At 33.0% G+C, this 22,367-nt stretch overlaps 1 protein-coding gene across 1 annotated transcript; it reads left to right on the top strand.

Moving 5' to 3' along the window:
* Positions 1-4,111: 4,111 nt before the first annotated feature.
* LOC104590719 (putative wall-associated receptor kinase-like 16) lies at positions 4,112-15,202 on the top strand. Its single transcript, XM_088888752.1, has 3 exons — positions 4,112-5,143; positions 5,243-5,407; positions 13,959-15,202. The coding sequence occupies exons 1-3, from the start codon at positions 4,231-4,233 to the stop codon at positions 15,176-15,178; spliced, it is 2,298 nt and encodes a 765-aa protein (XP_088744878.1). The 5' UTR covers positions 4,112-4,230; the 3' UTR covers positions 15,179-15,202.
* The last annotated feature ends 7,165 nt before the right edge of the window (positions 15,203-22,367 follow it).

Below are 22,367 nucleotides of genomic sequence, written 5' to 3'. Positions count from 1 at the left end.
CTTTTTAAGTTTTTTTGTTCTTTTAAGTTTTTATGTCATCCATGCACCTTCATTTCAACAAACAAGTCAGCAGTTTGTATATTCACTCATATTGTGTTAGTTTCAAACAATTAGGGTCCGTTTGGTTTGTAGTTGGAATTGGAATCAAAACCCTTTAGAATTGGAATCAGAATGGTCCATTCCCATAGTCTGTTTAGTTCAAACATGAATAAGAATGGGAATTAAAATCAGTAGGAATGGGATTACATTTCCAAGGGAGGGGCAGGTAATGGCCATTCCCTCAAATGGGTGAATGCCATTCCAACAGGAGTGGGAATGGGATTCCAATTCTGCCCAACCAAACAGTTGGAATTGGAATAGCCCATTCTGATTCCAATTCCTACAAACCAAAGGGACCCTTAATATATCTTAATTTTAAATACTGGTGATTACTTTAGATATGCCAGTATGGGCGTATTGGCGAATCGATACAGCTTCTTAGTGCTTTTTTTTTTTGCAACTAGTTCAAGGGAGCCGGTTTAGGCCTCCTCCACACCCTGAACCGGTCAAACCTCCGATGCACCCATTGTAGGGGCGTATCGGAGGGGTCTCGGAATGATACGTATCAGCCAATATGAGGTGATATGTGTCGATACTTTGAACCTTGGTCATTGGTTTAATTGTTGGGGTTGAAATAGTCAATTCATCATGTCATAAATCAAATAATAAAATATAAAAGATAAATTATAAAAATATGGGGTCAGTGACAAATACTTCTTTACTTTTAATTGCGATAAAGCCCCTTGAACTTTTATATTGTAACAAAGACCCCTCCTGAGTTTTTTTAATGTATCATTTATCATAAAATTTTATTAAAACGAATCGAAACAGAGAGAAACTCTCACCAATTTGCTAATCTTCCAAGGATACACACTGGTAAAAAAACAAAAAAAATAAATAAATAAAACTGATCTATCCTCCAAATGTTAGTTATATGGATGATGTTTCCCACCTTATTTTTGGTTATTTATTTCCATATTTATGTGATTTAGATATGTAACGAGAACATGTAGTTTGAAACCATATTCTTAATTACAGATCGAGAACTTGTGTTCTGTAAACATTGTCTTTTCTATTACATGTAAAATTGCATTTTTGTTTATGCCAATGTTAAAAAGTGGTAACTGTTAATCTGGTTGAGGTTCTGTGAAACTCACTTATGCTTGTTTAAGTGGTAACTGTTAATGGATCATTGATCCAATCTTTGTGTAATCCCTTGTCAACTAGAAAGGAATGATACATGAAGAAGTTAACCAATGACAAGCCCACATGAATTACAATGAATGCATGGCATCAGTTGATTAGTTTAAAATTGGATGATAAACATTGATTGGTCATGAGTTTAATTTTTAGGTTTTGTTACTCTGTGGTTAGTTGTTTGCATGCAAATTGATTTACATATTCGCTTCATCTATCGTGTTTAACTCATTCAAATATCCCACTTTTCATGACATTTTTACCCCTGTCAAGGGCCATACTGTGTGTTAATTTGGAAGTCCTCATTTGAGTGAATTGGGATTTTGTCCTCACACCGTCCTCCCAACAATTTCATCCATGTATTGGGAACATCTTCCCATTAATGAAATTATACAAATATAGAGATGTTCTGAGTGCACAACTGTAATGTTACGAGGACAGTGTGAAGACTGGATTTGTGAGGATGAAATTTGATTCATTTCTTACCGACTGAAGTAACGATCTAGGCCATATTTGATTGAACTCTCATTCTCATCTAAGATGAAATTTTAAAATAGAAAATGGGTAGCAATAACCAAACATTTTTTTTCCTATGAAATACATTCCACCAATGCCCAAAATCATCGGCATAGATGTTTTCTGGTGGATAGCCAACGATCAATGCCCATTGGTACAAGTTTCAACGGTAATCCACCAACAAACATTTATGGTGGTAATTTTATAGACCTAGCAGGTTGGCTGTTTATGACCACTGACATAGAGTTTCTTTAAAGAAGGAAAATAAGTAAGATGGGACATGAATATTTTTTATGTTGCAGTCAATTACCTTAATTTTTATGTTAGAGGCTGATTTTTCACTCTATTATTATTCATTCTTGCCCTATTATTATTCATTCTTGCCCAAAATGAACAAGAATTAAAAAATATGAGAATTACAGCGAGAAATCAAACATGGCCTTAGATTCTTGTACTCTTCACTTTTCCACCCTGGACTTTGTCAGATCTGAATCTCTGTTGGTGTCTTGTTGCCTTGCCCAATCCTCAAGGCACGCCTATTTTAGCATGTTTTATAAATTGGCACGTGTTAGAAGTTTACATACTGGATTGGCATGTTTTAATGTTTGAGGACTAAAGTGAAATTTAAGCCCAAAGTACAGAATACTAATATACAATTTTCCCTGAAAAATTCTCCACTATTCTATACCACCTAAAAAATTAAAAGACTTATTTTTTCCTTTTTATTTTTTTTTCTTTTATTTTTACGTGTGTGCATGCTGCAGCTTTGCACCCTGTAAATGGAAGCGCTCTCTTGCTAGTTTATATACTAAATTGTTGCAACAATAATTTATGTATTTTAGTTATTAATGACAAAATTATATTATTTTATTACTATAATTATTGATCATGTATTCATGTCGAATTATTGATCATGCCCCATAAGTTGGGCATTGGTCACGTAAGACAAAGTGTCATTTTTTTTAAGGAAAAATGTGTGGACTGCAGTGGGTTCCGCTTTAATTTTCACAAAAAGGGCCAAAATCTCTATAATTAATAATTATAGTGTAGTTGATCGTCCTAATGATGGGTCTATAGCTAGTCAATGGATCCGGTCCGGGCACGGCAAGTTCTCATGGTGGGCCTCATGGATCCCCAATATTTTATTGGTTCTGAAAACATGTATTATTTTTTGAACCAAAATCAATCTATTTTTCCCTTTCAAAATAAAAGCAGTGTTCAAGAAATGTCATAGTGTTAGATTCATCAAAATGTAATATTTGATAGATGAACGAAAAAATTAAAGAATTTAAAGGTGAACTTTGAAGTAATTGAGTGTTTATGGGTTTTGTTTCATATGATGGAGTTTGATCGTCTGACCGATGCGGTGATAGAGTGCAATCAGTAGCATCGAAAAATAGTGTAATAATAGATTTTAGTTTCCTAGGATTTTAACATATTCTAGAGAAAGTGGTAAAATTTGATCGCATAAAAAGTGGATTAGAGCCTGTTCATTCTAGAGAACTATTGCACTCCGGTCGCTCTTAACCAAGAATTTTTCCAAACGGTTGAGATTCACCTTATCACCCTGATTTCATTTTCTTAATTAAAACATCTACATAAACGTCCAAGAGACTTGTCTAACTGTAGACTTGTCTAAATGAGGGAATCTTGGTTTTAAACTTGGTAGTGATAAGGATTTGAATTACAGAACTGGTGGAATGATTCGATTGTGTCAAAGATTTGTAAACCGTGGGTTTTAGGCTTAAGAAATGTCACAGTGTTAGATTCGTCAAAATGTTATCTTTGATAGATTAACGAAAAAATTAAGGAATTTAAACGTGAACTTTAGAGCAATTGAGTATTTAAGGGTTTTGTTTCATATGATGGAGTTTGATCATCTGACCAGTGCGATGATGAAGTGCAATCAGTACCATCGAAAGGTAGTGTGATGATAGATTTTAGTTTCCTAAGATTTTAACATATTTTAAAGAAAGTAATAAAATTTGATCGCATAAAAAGTGGGTTAGAGAGTGAACCGAATAAATATCAGGTGCTAACAATGAGCATATCTTCTGATAATTCTACTTCTACCCAAAAGACGAGAGGCTTCATCTGAAACTTCTCCATTTAAGACAAATACCTCTTATCATATGCTGCATGGGTCTCTTACACGCGGTCGAAAATTAATAGTTATTTAATAAAGGAAGAAAAAAAATCAATCAAATTTTGCACCCGCTTATTTTGGCCTGTGAATTCCTATGTAAAATCAAGTTAAGTCAAGTCAACGAAAGTCTCTTTCTCTCTTTCTACGTGTGGAGATCGCTATAAATAACATGTATACAATGAAGCTTCCAGTTCAGTTACGAGTGGACTTTTATTGTCTTTTTTGTGATTTAATAGATATATTTTTTAATTATCAAAAACAAAATCGCTGTTCTTCATCTACATAAAACCAGATACACAAAATCAGGTCTGCACAATTGCAAAGAGAGAGAGATGGGTTGGAAGATTATCGTCGTGTCAGTAATCCTATTTCTGAATTCGGCATCAACTTCTTCTCAGAGTTTGGCGAAGCCTGGTTGCCAAGAAAAATGTGGGGAACTGAGCATCCCATATCCCTTTGGAGTTGGAAATGATGATTCAGACTGTTTCAGAGACTCACATTTCCACTTAGTTTGTAACACTTCATCTGGCCATCCAGTGCTTCACTTCGAGGGAGGAAACATACCCTTCCTGAATATCTCGTTAGAAGGCCAATCCACTGTCTATATCTGGATTACCATCGACTGTTACAATCAAAGTGGTAGAACCTATGACGGGTTCCAAGAAATAGATATCACACTGGGAAATATATTAAGCTTCTCGAGCACCCGAAACAAATTCACGGCGATCGGTTGCGACACCAAGGCCTACATATCGAGTTCATTGTCATCAGGTTATTCTTTTACGAGCGGTTGCATCTCATTTTGTACAAGCCACGAAACTCTGATTAATGGCTCCTGTTCCGGCATTGGATGCTGCCAGACTTCCATTCCAAATGGTCTTCATACCTTTAACGTCAGACTCTCCAGCTTTTACAACCACACCGACTCGTTGGACTTCAATCCCTGCAGCTACGCCTTCCTGGCTGACCAAGATTGGTTTAATAACTTCAATTTCTCCTCACCCGACCTCATGGATCTCCCCAAGAAGAGGCTTCCGATCCGTTACGACGGAGCCCCTGTAACTCCAGTGGTGCTGGACTGGGTAATCCCCGACGACAACTGCACCTATGCAATAAAGAATCGGACGAGCTACGCATGTGGAGACAACACCGATTGCTCCGATTCCTCCAACCCCACCGGCGGCTATAATTGTCACTGTAAGCAAGGTTACCGGGGGAACCCTTATCTACCCCAAGGATGCCAAGGTGATGATGGCGACCTCTCTTAATAATTTTTTGTTTTCAGAATTCATTTCACCCTACTGAGAATTAATAACTTCCATTCATGGCTGGTTTTGAATGTAGACATCGATGAATGCAAGGAAGACAACAACTGCACACATGTGTGCACAAATACAGTGGGAAGTTACAATTGTTCGTGCCCCAAGGGGACTCACGGAGACGGCTTCAAGGGAGGATCTGGTACTGGTTGCATTAAAAATCGAAGTCGAACGTTTGCGATCGTTACAGGTAATATTAATATATTGTAGTTCCAATTTTAAATTTTTCGTACCCAAAAACTCATCGTAATGAAACCGGGGATAATTAGTTAATTGTACCCTGTGATTTTTAATACTAATTAATTTTGGATTTGTAAAAAGTTCCGAGTTTTCTGCGCGCTGGAGCATGTATAAATTTTGTGCAGGTGCGCCGTTGGGTCTGAGGGTTGTTTGCCTTATTTTAGTGGTGTTTTGTATCATTAATTGCTGTTAATCGGAAAAATGGTGCCACGTTAGCACCAAATAGTGATTTCTTGAAATGGAGCCTCATTTTCTGTTTGGTTGAGTGGTTTATCAGGGAAACAACTGTTTTGGGTGTTCTAAATAAAATCTATATATATATATATATATATATATATATATATACTAGTGGGGACCATGCAGGATTTACTAAGTGAAAGTTAAATAATAGAAAATATCATTTATTAAAATACCCTTTTTAGTTTTATGGATTTACTAATATCTACCCTATAGTTAAAACTTTACTTAAACACCACTTATAATTTGTAATGGATTTAATCAATCTTCCATTAGATGATAGTGGAAAATGGCATTGTTGATCCTAATGTTCATTTAAAAAAATTTAATTAAAAGAAAATAAAAATAAAAATATCATTTTTTCCCTTTATAAGACATGGGCAACCACTCTATTGCCTATATTTAGTTAATTTTATTTTTTGTACAAAAAAGTATTAAGGGTATTTTTGGAATAAAAAATCATGGGCCTAATGGCAAAACAAACACTCCTTAATGAAAGGTTTACTCATCAAACTAATGAAACCAACCAACCCAATCAACTTGATCCAAGTTTGTCAATTTTCTAATATTTTAGGTCGGCTTTGGTTCAAAAATTTCCTAATTCGACCAAGTTGGATCAATTTCACTTTGGCCATTTGTAAACCAACCAAAATTGAACGACGTAACCATGGATATATATTAGTATTTTATATTTTAAATATAATATGCTAAAATGTTTTATATCATAAATATAATTTTTAACTTTATTTTTTAATAATTACACTATAATTTTTAAAATTAAATTTAATTTAAAAAGTTAAAATATTTTGAATCAATTGGCCAAACCAAAAAATCGACCCAAACAAATACAATTTGAGTGGGTTGGTTTTCACAAAAGGTTAGTTGGTTTTAACTGACCAACTCCCCAACCTCACCAGGTCAATTTGGTTGGCCAAATAGCCTACGAACAAACCGAACCTACTCATGAATGCTCATAATTTTAGCTAAATTAATATTCTCATCTCTCATAAATAACAATAGTTTAATATCTAATAATAATTGAAACTTTATAGCAAAAATACACAATTATTGAAAATATATTGACAATGAAAAAAATACAATAAGTACAAAAAATATATTGACTTAGTCAATAAAAAGTAAAATCCCGAATAAATATTAACCAATAAGTTATAACAAAAACACAATAAGTACAATAAATTAAATTTAAAAATTTCACAAATAGTAGTTTAATCTCCAATAATTATTGAAAGTTTTCTATTAAATAACAAAACAAAATAAATTTATAAATATATTGAAAATACATTTATCACAAAAATAATAAATAATTACTGAAATACAATAAATACTAATTTTAGTATATATAATTACACAATAAATACAGATTAAGAGTTTAAAATTATTATCAATAAATATTAATTTTTTTGAAAGTTATTTTCTCGAAGTATTACTTGATTTAAGTGAAATTATTTATTTACAATATTATGTAAAAATATTAAATTATTATTAATTTTAGTATTATGTTATAATTATTTTTCTACTTTTCATTTTTTTTTAAATTTATTACATAATTTCTTTACATTAACTATTTAAAATCTAGTTATATTAAATATTTTGTTATTTAAAATACACAATTATTTATATACTTAAATAATATGTACTATATTTAAATTTTAAAATGTTAATTGTTGATGGAATTTAATTATCCATAAAATCGTAATTTATACTATTATTACATAATTTCATTATTAATTTCGTAATATATTAAAAAATTATTATTTTCAATATTATGTTATAATTATTTTTTTGCTTTGAAGAAGTTTTTTTAAATTTATAACATAATTTCGTTATTTTAACTATTTAAAATCTAGTTATGATAAATATCTAGTTATTTAAATATTTAAATAATCTATAAAATATTAAAATTTTTTATTATTTGAATTTTACTTATTCTAAGATATTACATATTATTAAATGTTTGAAAAACATTTAAATTGATGATCCAGAAAAAACATAATTTAAATTGTTAGTACCTAATTTCATGATATATTTTGTAAAAATATAAAACTATTTATTAGATAATTTCGATATTTTATCTATTGAAAATAAGTTATGATAAATATTTAGTTAGTTTCATGTTTAAATAATCTATAAAACATTTAAGTTTTTTGTTATTTGAATTTTATTTATTTAAAGCTATTACATATTATTAAATATTTGAAAAGCATTTAAATTGATAATCCGAGAAAACTTAGTTTAAACTATTATTACATAATTTTCTGATATACTTTGTAAAAATATAAAATTATTTTTGTGTTAATAAATATTTTAATGTTATTATATAATTTTGTTAGAATATTTAAATAATTCTTAATTTTTTTTAATCCAAACTTTCTTTAGATAGATATACATAAAAAGTAGGGGAGAGGATAAATAAGAATTATAGATAATTTAGGAGAGAAACTCTCTACTAAATTAGAGATAATTGTGGAGATAAATAGGAATTAGAGATAATGTAGAGAAATTGGAGGAGGTAGTTTAGGATAAATTTTAGGAGAAAAGATTATTTAGGTTATTGGGAAAGTGCATCTGATTGGTTGTTTCAAAAATGACATAGAATAAAAAAACAAAAAATTCAATAAAAGGATAAAATTTCTTGACCCCTTTGTTTTAATGTCAGCATAGCACTCCTTGCAAGAAACCCCCCTTCCTAATTTTCTGTTTTTTTTTGAATTTTTTATTTTTTACTTCCACATAATTAACCATTAAACGAATAAGGAAATCACAAATACCTAACTATTTCTAACAACCATAAAGCTTTTCTAATGTTTAGTTAAGTGGCATCACTTTCCCTTGCTTCCTCCTAAATTGTCTCTAATTCCTATTTATCTCCTGAATTATCTCTAACTCCTATTTATCTCTTAAATTATCTCTAATTTAGTAGAGAGATTCTTTCCTAAACTATCTCTAATTCCTATTTCTCCTCTCCCCCACTTTTTATCTATATCTATGTAAAGAAAGTTTCAATTAAAAAAAGTTAGAACTATTTAAATGTTATAACAAAATTATATCTAAATTTAAGATATTTATTCAAAACAGAGAAAATTAATATATTTAATAATATTTATATTATTAATAATTCAATATTATTACAAAATTCATCATGAAATTATTGTTGTTTATTAGAAATTAGACAATAAATTTAGTTGAAATTAGGAGTGTTAATTGATTGGTTTAGTTCAGTTGTAGGTTGTTTCGCTAACCAAATCGATCTGGTCAAATCCGCAGTTTGTCATTCGAAACCGATTGATCATTACTAAAAACCCACCAACTCAGGTTGTATCAATTTGGGTCTATTTTTGGTTTATTTTGTGTGTTCAAAAGATTTAAACTTAAAAATTAACTTTAAATTTCATAAATTACAATGATATTATTAAAAAATAAATTACAAAATTAAATTACAATGATATTTTTGGTCAGATTGTTTATTAAAATGTTATATACTCTTATATATTTCTATCGTTCAACTTTAGCTTAACAAATCCCTTGCATCGCACTGGTCCAGTCACCATGCTACGCTCCATTATCCCCACTCTGCATTCTCTTTGACTTTCTCTCCTCTTCCCTTCCCACCACTCCCATTAAGCCATGTCGCCCAACTGCCTAAAAATGTTCATATAATCTCTCTCCTAAGGTCTCTTATTTAAACCAATAGGAAAGTATCATGTTGCCCCACTCACCAATCAATTTCTAAAATTCATCCCCCCATCTATATACACTCTCCCTCATTTAAAATATTCATATTAATTAATAAATAATTAAATATAGTTAATATTTAATCCCACCCATATTCAATGAGTATTAAATAGTGTTATTACCAAAAGTTAAAAAATACGGTTAGTAAATTATCAAAATTTAAATATTTTTATTAGTACGGTTAGTAAATTACCAAAAATTAATAAATATTGTTATTAATTAACTCATTAACAACATTTTATAGAAATTGCAAACTCTTTAACTAATTTCTATAAAATTGAGAATTATATTTAACAACTATCAAAAAGTATAAAATTTTAGTTATTGTTATTATTATAATTAAAAACCAAATACAAATTGCGGAACAAAATATTATAATGTTTTAAAATGAAATTATTAATTAATTTATATTGAAAAGTAAAAGATAAATTAGTGTAATTTTCTTAGTAAACTACCAAAGAAAAATATATATTTAATAACAATTTAAAAAAAAATCAATAAATCCCCATAGTTACACAAATGTAATAAAATTTTCAAAAAATCTCATAAAACTACATTTTCATAAAATAAAATTTTTGGAATTAAAAGATATAAAGTATTTGAATGTTTATTTAAAATGCATTAAATAATTATTGAAAATGATTAGAATATTTTGGAAATTTTATGAAAATTTATTACATTTGATATATTTTGAAAATTGAAAAATTATGTAATTTTCATTGCAAATTATTAAAAATTATTAAAGATAAATGACTATGGGGAATGGAAAACTATAATTTGAACAAATAATTACACAAATTATTAAGATAAATTAGTATAATATTGGAAAAAAGAAATTATTGGTTAGTTTATATTAGAAATTATAAGATAAATTGGTATAATTCTATAAATAAACCATTTAAAAAGAAAATAAATTATTTAATAAAATTTAAATAAATTTGAATAAATTTTCAAAATTACACAAGTACAATAAATTTTCCAAATTTTACATAAAATTGCATTTTTTAATATTAAAGACAATTTAGTGTACTTTTAGAAACTTACCAGGTGGTTGATACTCAATATATTCATTTGGTCATTTCTATCATCAAATTGAATATTGGATTGATGGGGGTAGTGTTTTCAAAACTGGATCAAAGCAGATGGTTAGACCCGAAAAAATTGGGAACCGACACCGTTTCACCTCAAAACTACTTTTTGTGCAAAAACCATTTTTTTGGTTAGCAAACCGCTGACCTGGGTGGTCAAACCGTCAACACGAACAACAGTTTTTGGCCTTTTATTTTCTTTTTTAAGTGTTTATTTTTTTTTTGTCAGAGCAGGTCATCCATTCGGACTAAACAATTGGATCGTTCAACCCCAAAATGGTACCCTATCCGGTCCAATTTTAAAAAACTTGGACAAGGAGTAGGTGCCTTGCCTTGAGCTTGGCTTGGTGTGTGGCATGGCCTAACCGAAAACCCGGCCCATGGACCAGCCCGACCCATGACACGGCACGGGCCTGTGCGGTCTCGAGCCGCGCATGGGCCGTGCCAAACCGAGCCCCCAAATTATCCTAGAGGGAGGCATGGCCCAAGACGCCTCGTGGGCCAACACAACACAACTCACATTTTGTGCGGGCCACATGTGGTTCGTGTTGTGCCAACCCAGCATGACCCAATTTACATCTCTACTTGCACCCACCCAATAATGGAGACGGGGTATGGAAATTCGAGGATTCTCCATCATTAATGAGGAGTGGGGTGTCTTGCCCCTGAACTCCTCCGACATTAAGGAGTGGTTACCTTGCCCTGAGCCCACATAACATTAGGGATGGGGCGGGGATGGGGTAGAGTGTCTTGAGTATGGGGCAGGGAAAGGGATGGGGTGCCCTGCTTTGAACCCACCCCATTGTCATTCCTATATAATTGTTAATTAGTAGTGGAATTAATAAAAATGTTAGCTTTTATATACTACAAATTATTAATAAAACTAAATTCAATAAAAATATTTATTCATATTAAATTAACATTAAATGAAAAATAAAATTATTAAATCTTTCAGATCATCACACGGGTCCCTACAAGTTTATCAGGAAAACGTATCAATACCACACTGGCACGATGTGTTGAACCCCGACAAGATTCTGACCTCGCAATACCACATTGGCATTGTTTTATCCTAAGTAAATATCAGGTATTTAGAAGTGATATAGATGATGATATCCAACCAATACTTATATTAAAAGAAATAAAAAGAAAAAAATCCAAAGAAGAAAAGAGAGGATATGGCTGATTTTACTTGAGGATATCAAATAAAATAGCGTCTTTGTTGTGACTTCTTTTATATTTTAATTTCAAAATAAGTAGGGTAATTTGAATAAACCTTCACTAAAGTTTTTTACCATTGCTTAAATCTCCTTTTAGGTTTGGTAATTGCAATCACCTCCCCTGAACTTTCTAATACAATTGTAAATAGAACCCCTCTGTTAAAATCTTCTAAGAGGAGACAAGGAAATGTCCAAAATATCCATGCTGTTACTTTGAACCAAAATGTTTATTTTCCAATTTTTCTCTTCATATCAATTGCTACCCTAAACCCTCCCAAACTCTTTTCTGAAATTGATTAATGTTTCCAATTTGCCCTTCACATCAATCACTCAAAGGTAAAGCTACACCTTTAAACTCGTCTTTTTTTTTTGTTCAAAAAGTTTGTTTTGTTTTTTTTTTTTCCTATAAAACCCAGACTCAATACTGCATGGGTATTTTGGATATTGTCAGAGGGTTCTAACAAAGGGGGTCTACTTGCCACTATGTGAAAAATTCAGGGGAGATAATTGCAATTATCAAACTTTATGGGAGGTTTCAACTAGTAACACCAGTCAAACACTTCAGGGAGGTTTAGCAATTTACCCAAATAAATAAACCACATCTATACTACACTATATATATAAAGCAAAACAGTCCATGTCAATATGCCTCTCCTTTCTCCAAGCCCCATTTTCTTGCTTCCTCATTAAGTTTCTCTTATTTCCCCTTCCCTGCCCTCCTATTAAGTCAAGTCACTAGGGGTTTAACCTATCTTATTAGGCCATATCATACTTCCTCTCAACAATTCAAATCAAATCATAAAAATAGTCCTAAGCTTTGCCTCTCTCTCTCTCTCATGCATTCCCAATCACCTAAATCATCTCCTCTCCTAAAATTTCTCTTACACTATCTCCCCACTTAAAACTTCCTCCTAAAACATCTTCTAGTCTATCTTGCATGCTTAATGAACAATATAATTCTAATGTCTCTATCCCTCTCATACCTCTCTTTCTATTTCTATCCCCATCTTTCTCCAACAAAATATGTGAACTACACATATTTTGTTGGAGAAAGATAGGGATAGAAATAGAATTGGAGGGACAAAGACGTTAGAATTAGATTGTTCATTGAGTATGCAATATAAAATTGAACCAAAACTTAAATATTGAAATAAGATGAATAAAAAAAATCTAAAATACTAGTAAGATAAAAAAATAATACAATAAGACAAATAATAAAAGTAAAGTAATAAAACTTAAAAATTAATAAAAAAATTTATTATAAGTACAAATAAAATTTTAATATTGTCATTATAAAATCTATCACTTTTTCCATGGGGCATTTTGGGTACTACACATCACTATTTTTGTTGATGATGAAATTTGGTGAACATTATAGTAAGAAGATGGGTCAAGAAAATATAAATTTTTAATTACCAATTTGAATAAATTTTGATTGATTAGGAATGGCAACGGGGCAAGGCATCCCCTCCCCATCTCTACCCTATAGACAAAATCCACTACCCCATCCCCGCTCCATTCCCGATGACAGGGCAAGTTTGAGTCAAGGCACCAACAAGGAATCCTCAAATTTTCCATGAACCAAGGCAACCACCTAAAAAGTACATCAAATTTAGGAGTACTTTTAGTAATGGGATCATGGAAATTTTAGGATATTTTAAAAATGAAACTATTGGAATTTAGGGGTATTTTAGAAATGAGATCATGGAATCTTAGGGTTTAGCCTTGACGTGCATACCTTAATTATTAAAAGTTCCAAGCATTTATATATGTTGCACAAGAAACGTTATAAAATAACTTTTACACCAGTTTCTTAACATGAATAAAATATCTTTCCACCATGATCTATTGTATCTGAAATTTGTCATATATATTGATTTTATCGAAATGAACGGAATAACTAGCTTAAAAGGGGAGAAAAATAAAATTAAAAGGCAGAAATATTGGCATAAGAATCGTAAGTGTACCACTAGCAAAGACATAACCAAATGCACTTAAAGGGGATCGAATAACCACTTAGGTTATTGGTTTCAAGATAAGTGGCAATATTTCAGCCTAGGAAATTCCGCTTAGCCAAAATATGTCTATGCATGATATATAAATGCTTGGAAGGAAATCTATTAAGTACAATTAGTCTATATTAATCAACTCTAATTTCTTGTTGAATTATTATTCAACTACTTGGTTTCTAATGGTTATGCAGGAATTGGCTCAAGTTTAGCTCTATTGTTATCATTCTTTGCTAGCTTCTGGTTATACCAACTTCATAAGAGAATAAGAAGTAAGAAAATAAAAGAGAAGTTCTTTAAACAAAATGGCGGTTTGTTACTACAACAACAAATATCTTTAGAGGAAGGTAATTTCGATAACACCAAGATATTCCATGCTGAGGAGTTGGAGAAGGCAACAGATCACTATAACGAGAATCGAATACTTGGTCAAGGTGGCCAAGGTACAGTATATAAAGGTATGTTAACAGATGGAAGAATTGTGGCGATTAAGAAGTCGAAAAAGGTGGAAATGGTGGATGAAGGTCAAATCAAACAATTCATCAATGAGCTTGTTATACTTTCCAAGATTAATCATAGAAATGTGGTTAAATTGTTAGGTTGTTGTTTGGAAACAGAAGTTCCTCTGCTGGTTTATGAGTTCATCTCTAGTGGAACCCTTTTCAATCACATCCATGATCGAAGTGATGACGACATGCTATTTACATGGGATAATCGACTAAGAATTGCTACTGAAGTTGCAGGAGCACTTTCTTATTTACACTCAGCAGCTTCTATCCCAATATATCATAGAGATGTTAAATCTTCAAACATACTCTTGGATGATAAATATAGAGCCAAAGTGTCAGACTTCGGGACTTCAAGGCCTATTGCAGTTGACAAAACTCATCTAACCACAGCAGTGCAAGGGACATTAGGATACTTGGATCCTCAGTACTTCCAATCAAGTCAATTTACAGAGAAGAGTGATGTTTATAGCTTTGGAGTAGTTCTTGTAGAGCTTTTAACCGGAGAGAAGCCAATTTCTTCATTTAGACCAGGAGAGAATAAAAGCTTGGCCACTTATTTTCTTTCTTCCATGGAGGAGAACCGACTCTTTGAAATTCTTGATGCTCAAGTGGTAAAGAAGGGTGAAAAGGCAGAAATTGAGGTGGTTGCTAACCTTGCAAAGAGGTGCCTGGATTTGAATGGAAAAAACAGACCCACGATGAAAGAAGTTACAGTTGAGCTAGAGGGGTTAAGAATGTCTAAAGCTCATACGTTGGTTCAAGAAAACCATCAAGAGATGGATTATTGCCTTATAAATCGACCAACATCTATACAGGATTCTGGTTCAGATTCCATTGGATACAAAAACTTCGAGAAGAAGGCTAAACCATTGGATGACCAACCGCTATTGCGTAACACTTATTAGTCTGCGTGTTTGGTTTGATAAAATATAATGGAAAAAGAAAGTTGGGGGGGGGGGAGGGGGAAGTCCTTACAGGAGTTTTAATAAAGAACTTTTGCCCCAACTTTCTATTTCTTTCTTGTAATTATTTAGATCTTGAGGTTGTTGATATTTTAAATGCCGAATCTCTACAAAATGTCTATTTTTAATTAGACACCTTAGAAAGTAATTAATATATTAATTTTGTTATATTATATATTATTAGTGTTAAAGTAAAATGCATATGCTATTCACATGTACAAGATAAAAAGGGAAAAGAGGTAAGTATTAATTTTATATGGGAAAAATTAATACTGCCGGAAAGACATGAAATCAGAAGAAATATTTCTCTACTCCAACCGTCAATTCCATTTTAATTTGATTCAATTAATTTAATGGCTTAGGGATTTATATTTCAGGTCAATGGTTTGATGGTCTAAAGATGCATTGAGTTTTTGACATAAGATCTGAGCAGTCGGAAGACCGTTTGACAAGTGCATATCTTTCCATGTGTCTTTTCGGATCTTTCCGTGCGAGATTAAAATGCTAAAGACGAAGAAACTTCATTGAAAGCTTCCCAAAATTAACCCAAAATAAATTTCTCGCATCTTTTCAATGCCACATCTTTTTGCGGCTAGACCAAAATGGGCTCCGCCTCTGCATTAGTTTAAGCTCTGGACTGTTAAATAGGATCAAGTTAATTATGTTACCTTGTGTTTTTTTTTTTTTTTCTTTTCTATTAAGAATCAGTGTTAAGTTCTATTTATATATCCATGTCTTTGTTCATATTTGATTTTAATTGATCAGCCCTGTATGTCCACCCATACTGTGCTTCCAACGATAAATATATCTTAATTTGTAATATTAATGGTTACTAGCTACTTTATAACATTGTTTTCAGGATTGATCATGAAACAAAAACTTTTTTTCTTTATGTCTGATAGAGGATCATCTGTTTCACTGCGCCAGTCAAATGAGTCAATCTGTGATTTCATAAATTAAATAATAAAATAAAAAATTGAAAATTGAAAAAAAAATTGCAGAAAACTTTAACATGTATTTATTGTTATATATTTATTGTATTAAACAAAAATAAATATAATAAATGAGAATTATTGCTATTGATGATAGATTAGAAGTAGCTAAAAATACATAAGAAAAAGAAACAAATTTGATATCTGACCTATGACTCGCTGACCAAGTTAAATGGTTCAGCTGTTCAACTGACTGAATCACTAAATTGCTGACCTAGTCGATATTTTTTTTTTTTGGAAATGAAAAGTTTGAGCTCCAACCTGTCGATCATGGGTTGGAAAAAATTACTTTGCAGTTCAATGAGCCAACGCATTAAAAGAGCCATCCAATTGGGATATTCTATAAGATTCCTGCAATAAGCATCGCTTTACTAACTTGAAATTGAACTCATTAACTCCCATGATTTATTTTATCAAAATCTTTCGATAAGCATTGATGAAGGGAAATTTGGTTCATGCCACTTGGAATCCCAGAATTGTCACATGATACCTTGGAACCATGTAGACGATGATTTGTCTCAACCAAAATGATGGAGACCATCTCGGAACCATGTTGAATGCACCTCGCATGCCCCGAGGGCACTTCATCACCACTTCGCTATGGCCGACTTGTAGACACCTCATCAGGATCGGGCGGCCACCTTAGGGCTGAGTTAGAGACCTCGGTATGAAGGGCAACCTCTCATTGAGGTGTCACCTACCTGACTGAGGTTCACATAGCAACCTACATGACGTGATGATCGACCTACCTACACCTTTGCCAACTTGATGGCATAAGAGGCAACCTATCTCCACCAACCTGACGGAGAACCAGTTGGCGACCTACATTTGCGTCGCCCACTTCAGAGTTAATCTACACGGATTCCATTTCCGACTGTGAAATTGCTCCTGAGCATGGTGGACAAATTCCTAAGGATCTCGGACATGCTACAGCCACATCCTCCCAGAGACCTCAGACACGTTACATGAAGGTCATAGCTACCTCCACCTACATAAAGGCATCCCCTTCAATTAGAAGAGGTACAGGCGATTTAGTTCTCAAGCACTTTAGCATTCCTGCTATCTAGCTCTCACAACAACTCTTTGCTAACTATTGCATCGAAGTGTCCACCCTAAGTAAAGCAACTCAGGTACTCTGATACTATTCTCTTGTACAACATTAATTAGCGTCGTCTACGGGAACCACTACGAAAAAGTAATTCCTCACTGTCTTTCTGCGAAATAACTAATGGCTTTCTCTACCAACAACAATGCCTAGATTGAAGGAACCCCCATAAGGGAGCAGAATCAAAATGACCAGCACAGACAAGTTCTAGTGGTCTTGCTTGGACAGAATCTCCCATCCCCGACTATGAGGCCTCCCCCACAGGTTGAGTCCTACATGCCTTCTATATGAGTTGATGGTCAACAGATTGTAAGACCGCCCCCACAGGTCGAGCCCTCCATGGTTACTATGGGAGTTGATGGCCAACAGACTATGTGGCATCGACCTAAAGCTAGTAGTTCACAGAATGGTCAATATGATCACCGGCAAGTCAATAAAAGTAGGTTGCAATACTTCAACTAGTTGAATCCTAGTTTGTGAGTTGAGCCATGAGGAGAACCCACTAAAGCAACAGAGAGTTGAAGAAGCAATCTACTTCACCAAAGATGACACACTTAGGGTCTGCTACCCACACAATGATGCCCTCGTACAATGTTTTTGAACCATCATTGACTCAGAGGGTTGGACCATGAGGAGAACCCACTAAAGCGACAAAGAGTTGAAGAGGTGATTACCTCACTGAAGACGACACAATGGGTTTCTACTACCCCCATAATGATGCCCTCGTACAATGTTTTTGAACTGTCATCGGGTGGTTAGATCGTTCAGCCTGGAAACCGTCAAAGCAACTAGTTAGAAAACCACTGACTTGGGCAGCTGAATTGTCGACTCGTTTGACCCAGACACTGGTTCACTATCTAAAGATGTAGAGAAACACACGCTAGATCTGAGTTTTATGTTTTATATTTGTGGAAGAAGAAGAAGAAGAAGAGAGAAAGAGAGAGAGAGAGAGAAGAAGAAGAAGAAGAAGAAGAAGAAGAGGTAGAGAATCTCAGATCTGAGATCCGAGAACTCAGGTCTCTGGTCTCAAGTCTCAGATCTAAGAACTCAGATATGTGTGTTGCTACCACTTCGCCATAGCCATTATCGTCGTAGGTGATGTCGAACCATCCTCCTCTTTTTTCTTTTTCCCTCCTACATCTTCCCATCTTCCTTTCCTTTCTCTTTTCTTTTTAACCCAGACGGTTGAACTATTGACCCAAAAACTGATAGCTACAACGATTCCATTTCCCGATTGGTTTTTAAAACCTTGCCCAAATAGTTAAGCTCATCATCCATGACTATGAGGTGATAAGGATCTTGGTCAGCTCTGGTAGCTTGACAAATATCATATTCCTTAGAGCCTTTAGGAAAATGGAACTATAGAAGAAAGACCTAGTCTAAGAGGACGTACCTCTGGTCAGTTTCAATAGAGAGGTGGTTTGTGATAGCGAGGAGCATGCCAAATAGGATGACGTTTCTCCACAACTTCCTAGTGGTGGCAACAACGCCACCTTACAACACAATCCTAGGCTGCCCAATTCTGCATGCCCTCAAAGTGGTGGTTTCCACATACCACCTCACAATAAAGTTCCCCACTGACCATGGAGTAGGAGTAATGCACAGTGACCAACTCAAGTCACGAAAATGCCACATGGAGGAATTGAAAGGAAAAGCAAATCTGGAGGAGGTAGACCTAGAGCTGCTCCTAGAAAATAGTGACAAGAGAGTTTGCCTAGTAAAGGAAACCGTCCTAGTGTTGGTCTCTGATACCGACCCTGAGAAGATGGTCTAAATCAGCTCAAAACTCAAAGAACCCCTATGCTTCGAACTAATAATTTTTTTAAAATTAAACATTAATGTTTTTTCCTAGTCAACTGTTGATATGCGTAACATAGACTCCTCTATAATAATCCATAGGCTAAATGTAAACCCCTAGTTAGACCAGTCAAACAAAGGAAAATGAACTTTGCCCAGGAGAGGTGGAGGATAAATGATGAGGAGGTCAAGAAGCTCCACGTAGGGAAGATAATATCTTCTGATGAATGAACTTTGAGTGAATCCGATTTCTTTCTCACATCATCTTCACAACCTTTTCAGCCATATATAGGGAAGATAATATCTTCTGATGAATGAAAATATAAAAATAGGGAGATGTTTCCAATGCAGGTGTTGTGAGGATAATGGAAAAGCCTATTTGGCATGTCTTTTTGTGCGATCTTTCAACTGTTTATAAGTTGGGCGGACCAATTTTTGATCTATTTTTGTTTTGTTCGCGGAAGATTAGCTGTCAAAAATAGAGCACCAAAAAGATGCGAGAAGCCCAATTTGGGCTGATTTCGGGAAGTTTCAAATGAAGCTTTTCACATTTTTCACGTTAATCGCCACAAAAAACCATATCTAGTAAAGAGGGTTTTAGGCATTTAAATTCTCAAAAAAGAAACCCAAAATATTCAAAAATATATGTAGAAAACAAGTTCGAATGTGAAACTGACCTAGTTGCCAACGAGTTTGTAGCTCGTTCAATGATGCTCCCAAGGAAGTTGCTGCCGCTAGCATGCTCGACCCTGTTCAATTGAGAAAGAAGGGGGTTTAAGGAGAGATGAGGGTATTTTGGGTATTTAAAAAAATAAATAGGGACATTTTAGTCCCAAAATTTTCACATGTCCACTTATTAACAAGTACTTAAAAAGAAAAACAACTCTCAAGTGGCTTTTTTAATAAATACTTCTGTATCAAATATGTACTTTTTTATACTTTTTTATCAAACACCCACAAGTGCTTATTTTTGACTGTGTGTAGTCTCAACACTTTTGTCAAGTACTTATAAAAAAAGTACTTATTAAAAGTGAAATAAAACAAACACTTAGAAAAACTGAAAATAAGTACTTGTTCGAATAACACTTATTTTTAATCATTCCCAAATTTTGCCATAATTTCTTAAAACTCTAGACTCTGAATCCCCCTTTAGTGTCTTGTTGCATTGCTCAACCCTCGAGGCACTACCCCTATTTCAGCTTTTGAAAGTTGAAACATGTCACACGGAAACCCACATACAGAACTATTACTAGTAGGGAGACCGAAGATACTTTCAACGATAAATATATCTTAATTTGTAATATTAATGGTTACTAGCTACTTTATAACATTGTTTTTAGGATTGATCACAAAACAAAAACTGTTTTTCTTTATTTTTTCCCTTCAGATAGAGGATCTGCTGTTTCACTGCTCCAGTCAAATGAGTCAATCTGTGATTTTATAAATTAAATAATAAAATAAAAAATTGAAAATTTGTAGAAAACTTGGACATGTATTAATTATTATATATTTATTGTATTAAACAAAAATAAATATAATAAATGAGAATTATTGCTGTTGATGACAGAAATAGCTAAAAATACACAAAAAAGAACTTACTAAAGTCAAATGGTTTAGCTGTTTTTTTTTTTTTTTTTTTGAAAAAGATAAAGTAAAGTCTTACCCATTTATAGAAAAGAGAAATGGATGAGCATCCATTGTCCAACACCCTGATTTATATGTCCAATCCTACCCCCTCCCTAATTTCATATTTCCAATCCTATCCCCTCTTAAAATGCTGATTTTATATTTCTAATCCTATCCCTCCCAGATTTTATATTTCGAATCATATTCCATCAATTATATATATATATATATATATATATATATATGATATAATATAATATATTTATATTTGTACCATTTATAAAAATGATACTTTCCATTTTTATCCTTTATTATGTTTTCTATTTTTCCAATTTTATTTAGTTAACAATTACCACTTCTAATTGGATAATCTCTGTATCTCATCATTTTCATTTATAAAAATGAGGATGGTGACAATGTTTCATCAAAAAGCCTAATTTTCATGTTCCATTTTTACCCTTTGTCATGTTTTTTATTTTAAAGCTTGATTTTCACTTTCCATTTTTACCCTTTGTTATGCTTTTTATTTTTTTTCAATTTTATTTAGTTAATAGTTAACACTTGTAATTAGATAAAACAAATAAAATAACAATAAGACTACTGTGGAACCTATTCCTTGCCTTATCTAATCTTCTCCCGAAACACCTACTTAATGAACCTCTTCATTGATTAGAGCTAACACGTGTTGAAAAAGCCTAATTTTCATTTTCCATTTTTACCCTTTATCATTTTTATTTTAAAGATTAATTTTCACTTTCCATTTTTACCCTTTGTTATATTTTGTTATTTTCCCAAATTTATTTAATTAACGGTTAACACTTGTAAATGGATAAAACAAATAAAATAACAATAATACGACTGTGGAACCTATTCCTCGCCTTATCAAATCTTGTCCTGAAGGACCTACTTAACAAACCTCTTCATTGATTAAAGCCAACACATGTGAAGTATCAGATGGTTTGCCCAAATCATGAATTTGAATTGATGGAAATAATGAATTTTTTCAACCTCTCTCTTTTCATCAAGGAACAATTAGATGATTAAATGAAGTTGCTTTTTCTCCCTATTTTTTTTTTCAATTGTCTCTATTAACGTAATAATTTGTATTGGATTAGGAAATGCTCTTAGGTTCATTATATTGATTCATTTTAGGTGTTTTTTCTCGATGATCATCGGGTCAATCCATTAATCTAAAACTCTACCAGCATAATATCGTATGGATTATACTTGGTAGGACCATAGAGGTTTGAAATGCATTTTGTTGGCAAGAGATCCAGATTCTTCTATATAAATCGAATGGAAGTTCAATTCGAATCTGAATATAAATGAATTAGGATTAACCTATATCCTAATGCTAACCATTTGATATGCAAATAATGGTCCAACCACTGACAAACAGAATGACAAGAGGCAAAAGGCCAAATGTCATCATTCACACATGAAGTGAAGACATAAATCCTGATGGGGGAAGATTTGACCCAACCCCTTGGCCATGCGACACATGGAAACAACCGAGAGTGACCTGGCAGAAATGCCAGCTCGGCACAGTAGCAGGACCACAACCCGAGCTCCGAAATAAAGAGCCGAGCTCCCCCGAAGGAACCTGCAACCC

This window comes from Nelumbo nucifera, chromosome 5, assembly GCF_055504915.1.
Source record: "Nelumbo nucifera cultivar China Antique chromosome 5, China Antique-T2T, whole genome shotgun sequence".
Lineage (NCBI taxonomy): Eukaryota > Viridiplantae > Streptophyta > Magnoliopsida > Proteales > Nelumbonaceae > Nelumbo > Nelumbo nucifera.
The sequence above is the reverse complement of the archived record's forward strand: the minus strand, read 5'-3'. Positions and strand labels throughout refer to the sequence as shown.

Coding starts and splice junctions, on each gene's coding strand:
- LOC104590719 (XM_088888752.1), top strand. CDS start 4,231: ATGGGTTGGAAGATTATCGTCGTGTCAGTAATCCTATTTCTGAATTCG. Junction 5,144..5,242: donor TCTACCCCAAGGATGCCAAG/GTGATGATGGCG, acceptor TTTTGAATGTAG/ACATCGATGAATGCAAGGAA. Junction 5,408..13,958: donor AACGTTTGCGATCGTTACAG/GTAATATTAATA, acceptor ATGGTTATGCAG/GAATTGGCTCAAGTTTAGCT.